Source organism: Pseudophryne corroboree, chromosome 1, assembly GCF_028390025.1.
Source record: "Pseudophryne corroboree isolate aPseCor3 chromosome 1, aPseCor3.hap2, whole genome shotgun sequence".
NCBI lineage: Eukaryota > Metazoa > Chordata > Amphibia > Anura > Myobatrachidae > Pseudophryne > Pseudophryne corroboree.
Window position 1 is genome coordinate 846425240 of NC_086444.1, and position 19250 is coordinate 846444489.

A 19250-nucleotide genomic window follows, 5' to 3' on the forward strand; every position below is an offset into this window, starting at 1 on the left:
CACATGATTTTCCGCCCAGCGAAAATCCTTGCAGCTTCTGCCATTGCCCTCCTGCTTCTCGTGCCGCCCTGTCTGTTTACGTGGGCGACTGACGTGATGTTGTCCGATTGGATCAATACCGCCTGACCCTGAAGCAGGGGTTTCGCTTGACTTAGGGCATTGTAAATGGCCCTTAGTTCCAGAATGTTTTTATGAAGAGATGTCTCCAGGCTTGACCATAAGCCCTGGAAATTCCTTCCCTGTGTGACCGCTCCCCAGCCTCGCAGGCTGGCATCCGTGGCCACCAGGACCCAGTCCCGAATGCCGAATCTGCGGCCCTCTAGAAGATGAGCACTCTGCAACCACCACAGGAGGGATACCCTTGTCCCTGGTGACAGGGTTATCCGCTGAAGCATCTGAAGATGCGACCCGGACCATTTGGCCAGAAGGTTCCACTGTGCGTGGAATCTACCGAATGGGATTGCTTCGTAGGAAGCCACCATTTTTACCCAGAACCCTTGTGCATTGATGCACTGAGACTTGGTTCGGTTTTAGGAGGTTCCTGACTAGCTCGGATAACTCCCTGGCTTTCTCCTCCGGGAGAAGCACCTTCTTTCTGGACTATGTCCAGAATCATCCCTAGGAACAGAAGACAAGTCGTCGGAACCAGCTGCGATTTTTGGAATATTGAAAATCCAATCGTGCTGCCGCAACACTACCTGATATAGTGCTACACCGATCTCCAACTGTTCCCTGGATCTTACCCTTATCAGGGAATCGTCCAAGTAAAGGATAACTAAAATTCCCTTCCTTCGAAGGAATATCATCATTTCGGTCATTACTTCAGTAAAGACCCGGGGTGCCGTGGACCATCCCTACGGCAGCGTCCGAACTGATACAGTTCTGTACCATAACCTGAAATACCCTTGGTGAGAAGGGTAAATTTTGACATGAAGGTAAGCCTCCTTGATGTCCCGAGACATCATGTAGTCCCCTTCTTCCAGGTTTGCAATCACTGCTCTGAGTGACTCAATTTTGAATTTGAACCTCTGTATGCAAGTGTTCAAAGATTTTAGATTTTAGATTTTAAAATCGGTCTCACCGAGCCGTCTGGCTTCGGTACCACAATAGTGTGGAATAATACCCCGTTCCCTGTTGCAGGAGGGGTACCTTGATTATCACCTGCTGGGAATACAGCTTGTGAATGGCTTCCAAAACTGCCTCCCTGTCAGCGGGAGACGTCGGTAAAACAGACTTTTGGAAACGGCGAGGGGAATACGTCTCGAATTCCAATTTGTACCCCTGAAATATTATCTGAAGGATCCAGGGGTCTACTTGCGAGTGAGCCCACTGCGCACTGAAATTCATTGAGAACGGGACCCCACCGTGCCTGAATTTGTAAAGCCCTAGCGTCATACTGAGGGCTTGGCAGCGGCGGAAAAGGGTTTCTGTTCCTTGGAACTGGCTGATCTCTGCAGCCATTTTCCTCTCCCTCTGTCACGAGCAGAAAAGAGGAACCCTTTTGTCCGCTTGCCAACCAGGACTGCGCCTGATAATACGGCGTCTTATTTTGAGAGGCGACCTGGGGTACATCCCCTCTTTTAAGGCAATACTTCCAAATGCCGTTTGGAATCCGCATCACCTGACCACTTTACTGGAATAATTGGACAACGCACTTATACTTGATGCCAGTCGGCAAATATTCCGCTGTGCATCCTGCATATATAGAAATGCATCTTTTAATTGCTCTATAGGCAATAATATACTGTCCTTATCTAGGATATCATATTTCCAGTCAGGGAATCCGACCACGCCAACCCAGCACTGCACATCCAGGCTGAGGCGATTGCTGGTCGCAGTATAACACCAGTATGTGTGTAAATACATTTTAGGATACGCTCCTGCTTTCTATCAGCAGGATCCTTAAGGGCGGCCATCTCAGGAGAGGGTAGAGCCCTTGTTTTTACAAGCGTGTGAGCGCTTTATCCACCCTAGGGGGTGTTTCCCAACGCACCCTAACCTCTGGCGGGAAAAGGTATACTGCCAATAACTTTTTAGAAAATATCAATTGTTATCGGGGGGAAACCCACGCATCATCACACACCTCATTTTATTTCTCAGATTCAGGAAAACTACAGGAAGTTTTTCCTCACCAAACATAATACCCCTTTTTTTGGTGGTATTCATATTATCAGAAAAATGTAAACTTTTTCCATTGCCTCAATCATGCAATGTGTGGCCCTATTGGAAATCACGGTTGTCTCTTCACCGTCGACACAGGAGTCAGTACCCCTGTCGGCGTCTGTATCTGAGGTAACGGGCGCTTTAGGGCCCCTGTATGAGACGTCTGGACATGCACAAGCTGAGTAGCCGGCTGTCTCATGTCAACCACTGTCTTTTATACAAAGCTGACACTGTCACGCAATTTCAACAGTACATCCACTCAGGTGTCGACCCCCTAGGGGGTGACAACACAATTTCAGACACTCTACTCCGTCTCCTTATCATTTTTCTCCTCATACATGTCGACACCAACGTACCGACACACAGCACACACACAGGGAATGCTCTGATAGAGGACAGGACCCCACTAGCCCTTTGGGGAGACAGAGGGAGAGTTTGCCAGCACACACCAGAGCGCTATATATATATACAGGGATAACCTTATATAATAAGATTTTACTTACCGATAAATCTATTTCTCATAGTCCGTAGTGGATGCTGGGAACTCCGTCAGGACCATGGGGAATAGCGGCTCCGCAGGAGACAGGGCACAAAAGCAAGCTTTTAGGATCACATGGTGTGTACTGGCTCCTCCCCCTATGACCCTCCTCCAAGCCTCAGTTAGGTACTGTGCCCGGACGAGCGTACACAATAAGGAAGGATCTTGAATCCCGGGTAAGACTCATACCAGCCACACCAATCACACCGTACAACTTGTGATTTGAACCCAGTTAACAGTATGATAACAATGAAGTAGCCTCTAAAAAAGATGGCTCACAACAATAATAACCAGATTTTTTTTGTAACAATAACTATGTACAAGTAATGCAGACAATCCGCACTTGGGATGGGCGCCCAGCATCCACTACGGACTATGAGAAATAGATTTATCGGTAAGTAAAATCTTATTTTCTCTAACGTCCTAGTGGATGCTGGGGACTCCGTCAGGACCATGGGGATTATACCAAAGCTCCCAAACGGGCGGGAGAGTGCGGATGACTCTGCAGCACCGAATGAGAGAACTCCAGGTCCTCCTCAGCCAGGGTATCAAATTTGTAGAATTTTGCAAACGTGTTTGCCCCTGACCAAGTAGCTGCTCGGCAAAGTTGTAAAGCCGAGACCCCTCGGGCAGCCGCCCAAGATGAGCCCACCTTCCTTGTGGAATGGGCATTTACAGATTTTGGCTGTGGCAGGCCTGCCACAGAATGTGCAAGCTGAATTGTACTACAAATCCAACGAGCAATAGTCTGCTTAGAAGCAGGAGCACCCAGCTTTTTGGGTGCCTACAATATAAACAGCAAGTCAGACTTTCTGACACCAGCCGTCCTGGAATTATATATATATATATATATATATATTTTCAGGGCCCTGACAACGTCTAGCAACTTGGAGTCCTCCAAGTCCCTAGTAGCCGCAGGCACCACAATAGGTTGTTTCAGGTGAAACGCTGACACCACCTTAGGAAGAAACTGGGGACGAGTCCGCAGTTCTGCCCTGTCCGAATGGAAAATCAAATATGGGCTTTTGTAAGACAAAGCCGCCAATTTTGACAATCGCCTGGCCGAGGCCAGGGCCAACAGCATGGTCACTTTCCATGTGAGATATTTCAAATCCACAGATTTGAGTGGTTCAAACCAATATGATTTGAGGAATCCCAACACTACGTTGAGATCCCACGGTGCCACTGGAGGCACACAAGGGCTGTATATGCAATACTCCCTTGACAAACGTCTGGACTTCAGGAACTGAAGCCAATTCTTTCTGGAAGAAAATCTATAGGGCCGAAACTTGAACCTTAATGGACCCCAATTTGAGGCTCATAGACACTCCTGTTTGCAGGAAGTGCAGAAATCGACCTAGTTGAAATTTTTTCGTGGGGCCTTCCTGGCCTCACCCACGCAACATATTTTTACCACATGTGGTGATAACGTTGTGCGGTCACCTCCTTCCTGGCTTTGACCAGGGTAGGTATGACCTCTTCCGGAATGCCTTTTCCCTTAGGATCCGGCGTTCAAACCGCCATGCCGTCAAACGCAGTCGCGGTAAGTCTTGGAACAGACAAGGTCCCTGCTGGAGCAGGTCCTTTCTTAAAGGCCGATGCCACGGTTCCTCTTGGAACAGACATGGTACTTGCTGAAAGCAAATCCCTTCTTAGCTCCCGAGGCCATTAGTCCTCTGTGAGCATCTCTTGAAGTTCCGGTTACCAAGTCCCTCTTGGCCAATCCGGAGCCACGAGTATAGTTCTTACTCCTCTATGTCTTATAATTCTCAATACCTTGGTTATGAGAAGCAGAGGAGGGAACACATACACCGACTGTTACACCCACGGTGTTACCAGGACGTCCAAAGCTATCGCCTGAAGGTCTCGTGACCTGGCGCAATACCTGTCCCATTTTTTGTTCAGGCGGGACGCCATCATGTCCACCTTTGGTCTTTCCCAACGGTTCACAATCATGCGGAAAACTTCCCGCTGAAGTTCCCACTCTCCCGGGTGGAGGTCGTGCCTGCTGAGGAAGTCTGCTTCCCAGTCGTCCACTCCCGGAATGAACACTGCTGACAGTGCTATCACATGATTTTCCGCCTAGCGAAAAATCCTTGCAGTTTTGCCACTGCCCTCCTGCTTCTTGTGCCGCCCTTTCTGTTTACGTGGGCGACTGCCGTGATGTTATCCCACTGGATCAATACCGGCTGACCTTGAAGCAGAGGTCTTGCAAAGCTTAGAGCATTATAAATTTGCTCTTAGCTCCAGTATATTTATGTGGAGAGAATTCTCCAGACTTGATCACACTCCTTGTGTGACTGCTCCCCAGCCTCTCAGGCTGGCCTCCGTGGTCACCAGCATCCAATCCTGAATGCCGAATCTGCGGCCCTCTAGAAGATGAGCACTCTGTAATCACCACAGGAGAGACACCCTTGTCCTTGGATATAGGGTTATCCGCTGATGCATCTGAAGATGCGATCCGGACCATTTGTCCAGCAGATCCCACTGAAGAGTTCTTGCGTGAAATCTGCCGAATGGAAGCGCTTCGTAATAAGCCACCATTTTTACCAGGACTCTTGTGCAATGATGCACTGACACTTTTCCTGGTTTTAGGAGGATCCCGATTAGCTCGGATAACTCCCTGGCTTTCTCCTCTGGGAGAAACACCTTTTCCTGGACTGTGTCCAGAATCATCCCTAGGACCAGCAGACGTGTCGTCGGAACAACTGCGGTTTTGGAATATTTAGAATCCACCCGTGCTGTCGTAGAACTACTTGAGATAGTGCTACTCCGACCTCCAACTGTTCTCTGGACCTTGTTCTTATCAGGAGGTCGTCCATTTTCTTTGAAGACGAATCCTCCTTTCGGTCATTACCTTGGTAAGGACCCGGGGTGCCTTGGACAATCCAACGGCATCGTCTTGAAACTGATATTGACAGTTCTGTACCCCGAACCTGAGGTACCCTTGGTGAGAAAAGGCAAATTTTGGGACATGGAGGTAAGCATCCCTGATGTCCCGGGACACCATATAGTCCCCTTGTTCTTTGCTATCACTGCTCTGAGTGACTCCATCTGGATTTGAACCCTTGCAAGTGTTCAAATTTTTCAGATTTAGAATAGGTCTCACCTAGCCTTCAGTACCACCATATAGTGTGGAGTAATACCCCTTTCCTTGTTGTCGGAGGGGTAATTTTATTATCACCTGCTGGGAATACAGCTTGTGAATTGTTTTCAATACTGCCTCCCTGTCGGAGGGAGACATTGGTACAGCAGACTACAGGAACCTGCGAGGGGGGAAACCTCTCGACATTCCAATCTGTACCCCTTGGATACTACTTGTAGGATCCAGGGGTCCTGTACGGTCCCAGCGTCATGCTGAGAACTTGGTAGAAGCGGTGGAGGGCTTCTGTTCCTGGGAATGGGCTGCCTGCTGCAGTCTTCTTCCCTTTCCTCTATCCCTGGGCAGATATGACTCTTATAGGGACGAAAGGACTGAGGCTGAAAAGACGGTGTCTTTTTCTGCAGAGATGTGACTTAGGGTAAAAAACGGTGGATTTTCCAGCAGTTGCCCTGGCCACCAGGTCCCATGGACCGACCCCAAATAACTCCTCCCCTTTATACGGCAATACATCTTTGTGCCGTTTGGAATCTGCATCACCTGACCACTGTCGTGTCCATAAACATCTTCTTGCAGATATGGACATCGCATTTACTCTTGATGCCAGAGTGCAAATATCCCTCTGCGCATCTCGCATATATAGAAATGCATCCTTTAAATGCTCTATAGTCAATAAAATACTGTCCCTGTCAAAGGTATCAATATTTTTAGTCAGGGAATCCGACCAAGCCACCTCAGCTCTGCACATCCAGGCTGAGGCGATCGCTGGTCGCAGTATAACACCAGCATGTGTGTGTATACTTTTTAGGATATTTTTCAGCCTCCTATCAGCTGGCTCCTTAAGTACGGCCCTATCCGTAGATGGTCCCGCCACTTGTTCTGATAAGCGTGTGAGCGCCTTATCCACCCTGAGGGGTGTTTCCCACCGCGCCTTAACTTCTGGCGGGAAAGGGTATACCGCCAATAATTTTCTATCGGGGGAAACCCACGCATCATCACACACTTCATTTAATTTATCTGATTCAGGAAAAACTACAGGTAGTTTTTTCACCTCACACATAATACCCTTTTTTGTGGTACTTGGAGTATCAGAAATATGTAACACCTCCTTCATTGCCCTTAACGTGTGGCCCTAAAAGAAAATACGTTTGTTTCTTCACCGTCGACACTGAAATCAGTGTCTGGGTCTGTGTCGACCGACTGAGGTAAATGGGCATTTTACAGCCCCTGACGGTGTTTGAGACGCCTGGACAGATACTAATTTGTTCGCCGGCCCTCTCATGTCGTCAACCGGCTTGCAGCGTGTTGACATTGTCACGTAATTTCCATAAATAAGCCATCCATTCCGGTGTCGACTCCCTAGAGAGTGACATCACCATTACAGGCAATTTGCTCCGCCTCCTCACCAATATTTTCCTCATACATGTCGACACACACGTACCGACATACAGCACACACATAGGGAATGCTCTGATAGAGGACAGGACCCACTAGCCCTTTGGGGAGACAGAGGGAGAGTTTGCCAGCACACACCAAAACGCTATAATTATCCAGGGACAACCTTTATATAAGTGTTCCTTTTATAGCATTTTAATATATATATACATATCGCCAAATCAGTGCCCCCCCTCTCTGTTTTAACCCTGTTTCTGTAGTGCAGTGCAGGGGAGATCATGGGAGCCTTCCCACCAGCCTTTCTGTGAGGGAAAATGGCGCTGTGTGCTGAGGAGAATAGGCCCCGCCCCCTTTTCGGCGGGCTTCTTCTCCGGAGTTTTAGATATCTGGCAGGGGTTAAATACATCCATATAGCCTCAAGGGCTATATGTGATGTATTTTTTGCCATACAGGTATTATACATTGCTGCCAGGGCGCCCCCCCCCCAGCGCCCTGCACCCTCCGTGACCGCTGTGTGAAGTGTGCTGACAACAATGGCGCACAGCTGCAGTGCTGTGCGCTACCTGATGAAGACTGAGAGTCTTCTGCCGCCTGGTTCCGGACCTCTTCATCTTCAGCATCTGCAAGGGGGGTCGGCGGCGCGGCTCCGGGACGAACCCCAGGGCGAGCCCTGTGTTCCGACTCCCTCTGGAGCTATGTCCAGTAGCCTAAGAATCCAATCCATCCTGCACGCAGGTGAGTTGAAAATCTCTCCCCTAAGTCCCTCGATGCAGTGAGCCTGTTGCCAGCAGGACTCACTGAAAATAAAGAACCTAAAAACTTTTTCTAAGCAACTCTTTAAGAGAGCCACCTAGATTGCACCGTTCTCGGCCGGGCACAAAAACCTAACTGAGGCTTGGAGGAGGGTCATAGGGGGAGGAGCCAGTACACACCATGTGATCCTAAAAGCTTGCTTTTGTGCCCTGTCTCCTGCGGAGCCGCTATTCCCCATGGTCCTGACGGAGTCCCCAGCATCCACTAGGACGTTAGAGAAAAGTGTTTTTCCCTTTATAGCTGCTGTATTGTTATATACTGCGCCTAATTTGTGCCCCCCTCTCTTTTTTAACCCCTTTCTGTAGTGTAGTGACTGCAGGGGAGAGCCAGGGAGCTTCCCTCCAACTGAGCTGTGAGGGAAAATGGCGCCAGTGTGCTGAGGAGATAGGCTCCGCCCCTTTCTCGGCGTCCTTATCATCCTTTTTCTGTATGTTTTGGCAGGGGTTAAATGCATCCATATAGCCCAGGAGTTATATGTGATGCATTTATTTTAGCCATATAAGGTTTTTTTATTGATTTATTGCGTCTCAGGGCGCTGCCCCCCCCAGCGCCCTGCACCCTCAGTGACCGGAGTGTGAAGTGTGCTGAGAGCAATGGCGCACAGCTGCGGTGCTGTGCGCTACCTTATCTGAAGACAGGATCGTCTTCTGCCGCCGATTTTTCCGGACCTCTTCGCTCTTCTGGCTCTGTAAGGGGGACGGCGGCGCGGCTCCGGTGACCCATCCAGGCTGAACCTGTGATCGTCCCTCTGGAGCTAATGTCCAGTAGCCTAAGAAGCCCAATCCACTCTGCACGCAGGTGAGTTCGCTTCTTCTCCCCTTAGTCCCTCAATGCAGTGAGCCTGTTGCCAGCAGGTCTCACTGAAAATAATAAACCTAAACTAAAACTTTCACAAAGAGCTCAGGAGAGCCCCTAGTGTGCACCCTTCTCGTCGGGCACAGAAATCTAACTGAGGCTTGGAGGAGGGTCATGGGGGGAGGAGCCAGTGCACACCAGGTGATCCTAAAGCTTTCTTTAGATGTGCCCAGTCTCCTGCGGAGCCGCTATTCCCCATGGTCCTTACGGAGTTCCCAGCATCCACTAGGACGTCAGAGAAAAAAGTTATGTTTTTTGATCTCTATACATATTGACATACGTCTTTCCTTTAAGAGTGCACCAACCAAGAGTCTTTATCTTTCTTTGTTTTGTATCTCAAATTGATTACTGACTTTTGGTCCACCACCAGCACATTTTATGAAATAGCAATCAGCCTGTTAATTTGTGAATTGCTGGTTTCTATTTATCATTAGTATTCTTTTTAACTGGTGCGGAGTCATTCCTGTTTTCTCCACAACTGAATGATGATCAGGAAATAGAAAAAGGTATTTGGCATGGCGAGAAGGCACTTACTTTCCTCCTCCGCTACTCAGCGATGGAGCTGGCCTCGTCAGCAAGTCAGAGATCTGTGAGGACAGCTTCGTTTTGGCTGCAGTTTGCTGTTGCACCCTCACTTCTGCTGCATCTGCCAGGTGCATTAGGGTCTTGCGCTCTGGGCTCTCCTCAAAGTTTTTACACCCAATGCACTTGCATATTGAGGAGCACATGATTTTAGCCTACAGAAAATATAACATGCATGCATTACAGTCCAATAGCAAACAAAGCAGAGTTATGCTGTAACATAACAAGTGTGTCCTCTAGTGTACATTACTACATATTACATGACTACTACAGTAAAACAAATAAATGAATCTAAATATAAAGAAAGCAGCCTAGGCAACATCTGCAGAAGTGTTCTAAAGCCTAGGACACCTAGTTAAAACTTGAGTTTCCTTGATGTGAGGGGACATAGCGGAGCTTCCAAATCTGTGCAGGATTTTAAGCGTCTAAAACTCCTGACTTAGAGGAGATACTTATTTGGTTATATCACTCTTTAAACATTGCATTTTCCAAGCCATTAGTATCTGGAATCTTACGAGTTCAAGCAGCGGTGGGATGTATATCACTGGCATGTGATTAAAGAGATGCCATAAGGTTTGCCACTTGTTGCATAGATAACAGTGGTTACATAGAATTAAGATCCACCAAACGTCAAATAAGTTTAGCATGGACTCCTGTAACCAGAACTTGCATCTGTGGTTGAACAAGGGGGCAGGGTACTTGCAGGGAATACGGTCATTAAGTCGACCACTGTTGGTCGACATGCATTATGTCGACATGGTCACTGGGTCGACAGGCGTTTTAATTTTTTTTTTTGAACTTTTTCATACTATACGATCCACGCGAACTACGATTGGGAATAGTAACCTGTACCGAGCGCAGCGGTAGTGGATCGAGACACCTTGCCAAACCATGCGAAGGGACACGGTGCTCTAATTGGGGTTCCCGGTCACTTTTACAAAGAAAACACCACCCAAAAAAGTACTAAAACTCATGTCGACATAATGACCATGTTGACCAACAGTGGTCGACTAAATAACTGTCGACCTAAGTGTGGTCGACCTAATGACCCATACCCACTTGCAGTATGCAGCTGAATAAAGCAGGAAGCATCCAGAAGACTGCCATGACCAACACTGACTTCAAGAAGGTTTGTATGGAGGCAACTACTCCTGATTTGAGAACACCAGATGATATTTAGCCATAAATGGAGCCACAAATAGTAAAAAAAAAAAACAAAAACCATTAAAACAAAAAAAAAACAACCTAGTTTGAAGCAATGGCAATTTTGCTCATATTTTTGGAACCTGTGCATCTGTATTCACCCAGGAATTTCACACCACAATGAGAAGCTAGTTAATACAAGACTCAGCGTTACCTCATAGCATTCACAGTAGTTTTTCAGGCATCCTGATCGTTTGCAGTTGCAGCCTTTGCTGTGTCGTCTGTCAGATTCGCCTTCCTTTCCTTTTCCTATTTTTGGTTTAAAAGCTTCTGGGTTCCTATCTAGGCATGCCTGGAAGACAAATTGGAGAACAACGTGAAGAGCAATGGTTAAAAAAAAAAAGAAAAAAAAGGGAAGAGAAGCAGCTGAATCTGTATGAAGCAAATTACAGCATGAAGCCACGCCTAAACCTACTACAGTTACAAAAAACCTGTCACAGTGATACACATGGCAACTCCAACTAAAACTCCACAAGTTAAAAGGCACTAATGTAACTACATATCAGTGCATGCTTCAGAATTCTTAAGGAGAGGACATGGTGTAATTAAAAATAAATAAAAAACAAATCAGTTGTTACATAGCCAATAAACCGTAAAATATTGTTGGATAGATCCGTATTAATGCGACTTAAAAATTTGGAAAAAACATATGTACTGTATAAAGTGCCCTTCTACTTGTGAAGGAAAATATCTGGCTTGTGTTCCTTAGCGCCCCAGTGGGTCTTCTTGAGGCATGAAAGGTCTTAAGTTCCTTGGCAGATGTAATAAGCCCAGGCTTGCATATATATTCAATGAGTGGTGTCCTATACAGTATGTCTGTAGTCTAATGGGCTGCATGATGTAATATGTGGCACAGGATTGACCGAAGCTATCGTTATTAAGTTGGTAGATGAAGCTGCCACATTAAGTCTATGACTATGTTCTGCTGGCTGCAATGTATAGTCTCAGCTAGATCACTGCACCTGCCGCCACACACGAGTCTTAACATATATTCGTCTGCAGTCCAATAAATGTGCGTGAATAGCTAACAGGAATAAACTGCAGGCAAACTCACTGTGTGTGCCGATGACCCGCTTACAGCAGCCGCTCCGTACGAGGTCTTGGGAGACCCCTCAAAGGTTGCAATACAGAGGTCTTCATGGAGCAAGAGAAAGCAGTGCGACAACTGAAGGTTGGGCAGGTATAACGTTCAGGGTTGTAGTGTAGATATAAACTTTAGCAAAATTAAAGGCTGTCTAAGCCAAATCTAGAGAGGAGGATAAAGCCTTTTACTTAAAATAGAACACTGCTTTCCATTCCTCTTACCTTAATTGCTTTCTGTCGTTCATTCTCGTGCTCCAGGTTGTTGTAGCAGTTTGTACAGTTGCAGTTGTTGCAAAATTCTCCATTAGCAAAACAGTCACAATATCTGAAACATTAAAAAGAAACTTACTAAGACAATCATTGTTTATGGTATTAAGATGCATTTTAGTGCTCTATGCTTGCATGAGTACAGTCTGTATGTATTTCCAAAACTACATGCTATTGATATGTCTATCTTCAAGAATATAAAGCATGCACAAACATTACGCAAACATAAATACATACATTCAGTGGTCATTTTATTAGGTACAACTATACACTTGCTCATTAATGCAAAAATGTAAATCAGCCAATGATATGGTTGTTTTATTATTAACGTTTATTAGCTTGTACATAGAATAGTGCCTGTGCTGTTTATAGAGCAGACAAATACCAATCAAACACAGCCTAAGCACCGCAACTCAATGCATAAAAACATGAAGACATGGCCATGAAGTTTAGCGGATGTTCAGACCAAACACCAGAATGGGGTACCAATGTTATCACAAATGTTATCAGATGTTGTGGTTTGAGTCTCAAAAACTGCTGATCTCCTGGGATTTGCATGCACAACAGTCTCTATACTTTACAGAGAATGGTGTGCAATACAATCAATATCTAACGAGTGGCAGTTCTGAGGGCAAATATGTCTTGTTAATAGCAGGACTCAGGGGAAAATGGCCAGGCAGGAGGGTGACCGTAACCCAATTAACACATTACAACAGTGGTATCCAGAATTCAGCACATAAAACCATGAGATGGACGAGTTACAACAGCAGAAGGCCACACTGGCTTTTAGTGCAGTCGGCTAAGTACAGGAAACAGGCGACAGTGGACATATGCTCATAAAAAACGGGTACTTGAAGAGCGGAATAACTTTAGTTGATATATGCTGCGACATACAGATTATAGGGTCAACATTTTGCATAAACATGAATCCATGGATCAATACAGCCTTGTGTTAATGGTACAGGCTGGGGGGGTGTATTGGTGTGTGGAAGTTTTTCTTGGCACACAGGTGCCTTACTACCAACTGAACATTCTTTAAATGCTACAGTCCGAGTATTGTTGCTGGCCATGTGCATCTATTTATGGCCAATCTACCAATCTTCTAATAGTTACTTTAAGCAAGATATCACACATCTTCTCAAGGTGGTTCCAGGAATATGACTTAAGTGTACTAAAAATACATCTACAGTGACCAGATCATAAGCCAGTATAGCATCTTTGGGATGTGGTGCAACTGGAAAATCACAGCTTAAGTATTCAACAAACAAACTAAACATTACACTATTATGTCAACATGGACTAGAATCTCTAAGGAATGGTATCAGTAGCTTGCTGAATCTATGCTATGAAGAAAAGGCAAAGGGCAAAGGTGGGGAATACCCAGTACTAGTAGGTGTACCGAAACTGGCCACTGACTGAATATATTGATTTGTTGAATTAAACCTATAAAAAACAAAATGTCCTATACAAAAAACAAAAACTTTCCCTACAAATTAATTTAAAAGCTAAATAAGAACAAGGAGGCATCTACTTACAATTTTAAGCACAATGACTTTGTGCAGTTACACGGCTTTCTTGGACGACTTGCTGAATCCGAAGAAATAATGCTACAAGCAAAAAGACCAAAATAAATAATATTTTCACCTAACTAAACTAAAAGTTATAACTTCAGATGATGCTTTATAATCAGTTTTATAAGATACATTTTATTCACACTTTTTAATAAAATAGGATTTTAATTACCTACCAGTAAATCCTTTTTTCGTAGTCCGTAGAGGATGCTGGGGTCCACATTAGCACCATGGGGTATAGAGGGGTCCACTAGGAGCCACTGGCACTTTAAGAGTTTGAGTGTGTGGGTTGGCTCCTCCTTCTATGCCCCTCCAACCAGACTCAGTCTAGAAACTGTGCCCGAGGAGACGGACAACTTCGAGAGAAGGATTTTACACAGATAGTGGCGAGATTCACACCAGCTCACACACAAGGCAAACCAAGCTAACTAGCCTGAAACATCAGCAACAGCTGAACAATATTACTTACCAAGTAACAAACCAGTACTTAACCAAGAACTAAGCGGTACTGAACTAAGTAACCACTGCAGGATCACGAAGCGCTGGGCGGGCGCCCAGCATCCTCTACGGACTACGAGAAAAGGATTTACCGGTAGGTAATTAAAATCCTATTTTCTCTTACGTCCTAGAGGATGCTGGGGTCCACATTAGTACCATGGGGATGTACCAAATATCCCAGAATGGGAGGGAGAGTGCGGAGGCTCCTGCAGAACTGATTGACCAAACTTCAGGTCCTCAGAGGCCAAAGTATCGAACTTGTAGAACTTTGCAAACGTGTTCGACCCAGACCAAGTAGCCACTCGGCAAAGCTGTAAAGCTGAGACACCCCAGGCAGCCGCCCAGGAAGAACTCACCTTACGAGTAGAGTGGGCCTTAACAGACGTAGGACACGGCAATCCTGCCGTAGAATACGCATGCTGGATAGTGAACCTGATCCAGCGAGAGACTGTCTGCTTAGAAGCAGGACACCCAAGTTTCTTGGGATCATACAGGACAAACGGAGTCCGATTTTCTGTGACGTACAATTCTCTTCACATAGATTTTCAGAGCCCTTACAACATCCAAGGACTTTGATGAAACCGAGGAGTCAGTAGTAACTAGCACCACAATAGGTTGTATATATGAAATGCTGACACAACCTTCGGAAGGAACTGCGGACGTGTCCGGAGTTCAGCTCTATCTTCGTGGAAGATCAAGTAGGGGCTCTTACAAGACCAAAGCCACCAGCTCCGAAACGTCTAGCAGAAGCTAAGGCCAACAAAGTGACAGCCTTCCACGTGAGAAATTTGACCTCAACCTCCGGTAGAGGCTCGAACCAATCCGATTGGAGGAATGTAACATCATGTTAAGATCCCAGGGCGCCGTAGGCGGCACAAAGGGAGGCTGGATGTGCAGAACCCCTTTCAGAAAAGTCTGAACCGCAGGGAGGGAAGCCAATTGTTTCTGGAAGAAAATGGATTGGGCCGAAATCTGGACCTTTACGGATCACAACCTGAGGCCCATATCCACACCTGCTTGCAGAAAGAGGAGAAACCGTCCCAGTTGAAACTCCACCGTAGGAAATTCTTTGGACTCACACCAAGATACATATTTTTTCCAAATACGATGGTAATGTTTAGACGTAACTCCTTTCCTAGCCTGAATCAGGGTAGGAATAACCTTGGTCGGAATGCCCCTCCGAGCTAATATCTGGCGTTCAACCTCCATGCCGTCAAACGTAGTCGTAAGTCTTGATAAGCGAACGGCCCCTGCTGCAGCAGGCCCTCCCGAAGAGGAAGAGGCCTCGACTCTTCCAGCAGTAGATCCAGAAGATCCGCGTACCAAGCCCTTCTTGGCCAATCTGGAGCAATGAGGATTGCCTGAACTTTTGTTCTCCTTATGAGCTTTAGAACTCTTGGAATGAGTGGAAGTGGAGGAAACACGTACACCGACTGGAACACCTACGGAGCCACTAGGGCGTACACCGCCACGGCTTGTGGGTCCCTCGACATGGAACAATACCGCTGAAGCTTCTTGTTGAGACGAGAGGCCATCATGTCTGTTTGAGGTACACTCCAAAGATCTGTTACCTCCGTGAACACCTCTGGATGGAGTCCCCACTCTCCTGGATGGAGATCGTGTCTGCTGAGGAAGTCTGCTTCCCAGTTGTCTACTCCCGGAATGAAGATTGCTGACAGCGCCAATGTGTGTTTTTCTGCCCAGAGAATGATTCTGGTTACCTCTGACATTGCAGCTCTGCTCTTCGTTCCGCCCTGTCGGTCTATGTAAGCCACTGTCGTTACATTGTCCGACTGCACTTGAATGGCTCGATCTCGCAGAAGATGAGCCGCTTGGAGAAGACCGTTGTAGACGGCTCTTAGTTCCAGAATGTTTATGGACAGGCTGGCTTCCAGACTTGACCACCGTCCTTGGAAGGTCTCCCCTTGAGTGACGGCGCCGCAGCCCTGGAGACTTGCATCCGTGGTTAGAAGGATCCAGTCCTGAATCCCAAACTTGCGGCCCTCCAGAAGGTGAGGTAATTGTAGCCACCAGAGGAGTGAAATCCTGGCCTTTAGCGACAGACAAATTCTCTGGTGCATGTGTAGATGAGACCATTTGTCCAGGAGATCCAGTTGGAAGAATCGAGCATAAAACCTCCCGGCCACCATCTTCCCCAGAAGTCGAATGCACTGATGAACCGACACCCAAGTTGGCTTCAGGACATCCCGGACCATTGCTTGTATCACAAATGCTTTTTCCTCTGGGAGAAACACCCTCTGCACTTCCGTGTCGAGGATCATTCCCAGAAAGGACAACCTCTTGGTTGGCTCCAAATGTGATTTTGGAAGATTCAGGATCCAACCGTGCGCCCTAAGTAGGTGGGTCATGAGAACAATGGACTGTAACTGTGTCTCCTTGGACGATGCTTTTATCAGCAGATCATCCAGATATGGACTTATGTTCACCCCTTGTCTGCGGAGGAGAACCATCATCTCCGCCATCACCTTGGTGAATACCCTCAGTGCTGTGGACAGGCCGAATGGCAGGGCGTGGAACTGAAAATGACTGTCTAACATAACAGTGCGAATCGGAGAAAAGCTTGATGTGGCGGCCAAATCGGAATGTGGAGGTACGCATACTTGATATCCAGGGACACCAGGAATTCCCCCCCTTCCAGACCCGGTATCACCGCCCTCAGAGATTCCATTTTGAATTTGAACTCCCTCAGAAAGGGGTTTAGCGATTTTAAGTTCAAAATGGGCCTGACCGAACTATCCGGGTTCGATACCACGAAAAGATTCGAATAGTAATCCTTTTTGCGCATATGGGGTGTAACTGAGACAATGACCTGTGACCCTTCCAATTTTTGGATGGCTTCCAGTAGGATAGCCCTGTCTGCCAGCAAAACTGGCAAGCCTGATTTGAAGAAACGGTGAGGCGGGAGCTCTTGAAATTCCAGCCTGTACCCCTGGGACACAATATCTTGCACCCAGGGGTCGAGGCCAGACGCCACCCAAACGTGACTGAACCTTCTGAGCCTCGCCCCCACTGGTCCTTCCTCCAGGCCGTGCGGTCGACTGTCATGAGAATTTTGATGTACCAGAAGCAGGCTTCTGGTCCTGGGAGCCTGCAGTAGCAGTTTTTTTTATTTTGCTTGCCCTCCTCTAAAAAAATGTGTTTTGCGGTTTACTCTTTCTTGATTTAGGAGTCCGAAAGGACTGTGACATAACTGAAGAAAAGGGTTTCTTCGTAGCAGGCGCAGAAGGAAGAAAAGGTGACTTACCCGCAGTTGCCGTGGAAATCCACGCATCTAGCGCTTCCCCAAATAGAGCCTGACCTGTGTAGGGTAGGTTCTCCATGCCTTTACTGGATTCCGTGTCGGCAGACCATTGGCGCAGCCAGCGTCCTCTACGAGCTGAGACAGACATGGAAGATATCCCTGCAGCCATCGAACCCAGGTCTTTCATGGATTCCACCGTAAATCCTGCAGAATCTTGTATGTTATGTATGAACAATTCAACGTCACTTATATCCACTGTATCCAATTCTTCAAGTAACGTGCCGGACCACTTTACTATAGCTTTAGAAATCCATGCACAGGCAATGGTAGGCCGTAGTATCGCTCCCGAAGCCGTGTATATGGATTTGAGCGTAGTGTCAATCATGCGTTTAGCCGGTTCTTTCAACACGGCAGATCCGGGACAGGTAAAACCACCTTCTTGGACAGTTTGGATACAGATGCGTCAACTATGGGTGGGTTTTCCCATTTCTTTCTATCCTCCTCAGGGAAGGGGAAAGAAACCAGAACTTTTCTTGGGATCTGGAATTTCCCTGGGTTTTCCCAGGACTTTTCAAATATAGCATTTAACTCCTCAGATGCAGGAAAGGTTAGCGAGGCTTTCTTATTGTCCGTGAAGTAAGCCTCCTCAACCTGCTCAGATATTGCGTCAGCAATATTTAACACATCTCTAATGGCTTCAATCATCAACTGCACCCCTTTTGCAAGAGCACATCCCCATCACCGTCTACCGTGTCAGAGTCGGCATCCGTGTCATCTTGCATAATCTGGGCAAGAGCACATTTTTGAGAGTGCATGCCAGGGGGCCCTGAAGGTGCCGACCCGGACCGAACAGTCAGAGTGTTCTCTAAAACCTGAGTTGCAGTTTCATTCTGTGCTACCCTAGTAGAAATCTGAGAGATCATACCATTAATAGAGGTTAACCACTCAGGTTCTCTTATTGGAATCTGTGCTAAAACAGAACAATCCTGATTACATGGAATGGGATCATCCTGAGAGGACATATCCTCTGCAGCATATGACACAGAGTCCCTAGACATGGCGTTTTGTGAGACAACAAGCACCCACATACAGGGAAATGGCAGACAGAGTTTCCCCCCCAAGAATGCCAAGAGGGACAGAGTTTAGAGCCAACCCACACACAGCGCTTTTTAAGATAAAGGACACCCCTTACCAACACTAACTGTACACCTTAATAGGATACACAGTCTATTAAACCCCCCCCCCCCCCTTCTACAACCCCCTGGTACCGTACAAGGCAGCTGGAGTTGATGTGGAGGGACAGCTCTCCCCTGTCAGCGTCTCTACATGCAGGAAAGCTGGCGCTGAACGCTGCTGGGTCCGCTCTGAGGAGAAGCCCCGCCCCCTTACATGGCACTGCTTCCCGCTCTGGTTTGAATTTATACTGGCCTGAGGTATATGCTGGCGGTGATCTGGGGTCCCCGACCAGTGTAGGCGCTGGCTCAGGTCGCCCCTCACAGTTCCGCACCAAGTACCGCTGAGCCCTGGAGCGCAGTTAGTACTGCGTTCCTTACCCTGTTGCCGCCATCTTCACACCGGCTACCCGCTTACCAGGGGGGCCTGTGACTAACTCGCCACGGAAGTGTAAGGGGGTTGGCGGCATGCTGCTGGGAGGAGCGAACCCCTGTGGCGGCGAACGTTCGATCCCCTCAGGAGCTCAGGGTCCTGTCAGCGGAGATAGTGGCTCAGACCCCTTAGGGTTTCACTACCCCCCCCCCCCACCCCTTAGTCCCACGAAGTAGGGAGGCTGTTGCCAGCAGTCTCCCTGTGCCTAAACTCTGTTGAAAAAAATAAAACTGGAGAAACTCCTATGGAGCTCCCCTAGCTGTGACTAGCTCCTTTCTGGTAGGAGGGGCATAGAGGGAGGAGACAACCCACACT

The 19250-nt window shown here is 47.2% G+C and overlaps 1 protein-coding gene across 1 annotated transcript in view; it reads right to left on the reverse strand.

The window, feature by feature from the left end:
• The window catches only part of LIN54 (lin-54 DREAM MuvB core complex component), a 157353-nt gene that overhangs the window by 14108 nt on the left and 123995 nt on the right, over positions 1 to 19250 (reverse strand). Inside the window, exons 10-13 of the mRNA XM_063919931.1 lie at positions 13535 to 13606; positions 11955 to 12057; positions 10804 to 10941; positions 9399 to 9601 (exon numbers count right to left, since the gene is read on the reverse strand). Of these exons, the coding sequence (XP_063776001.1) occupies positions 9399 to 9601; positions 10804 to 10941; positions 11955 to 12057; positions 13535 to 13606 (516 nt within the window). The remainder of the gene's footprint in view (positions 1 to 9398; positions 9602 to 10803; positions 10942 to 11954; positions 12058 to 13534; positions 13607 to 19250) is intronic.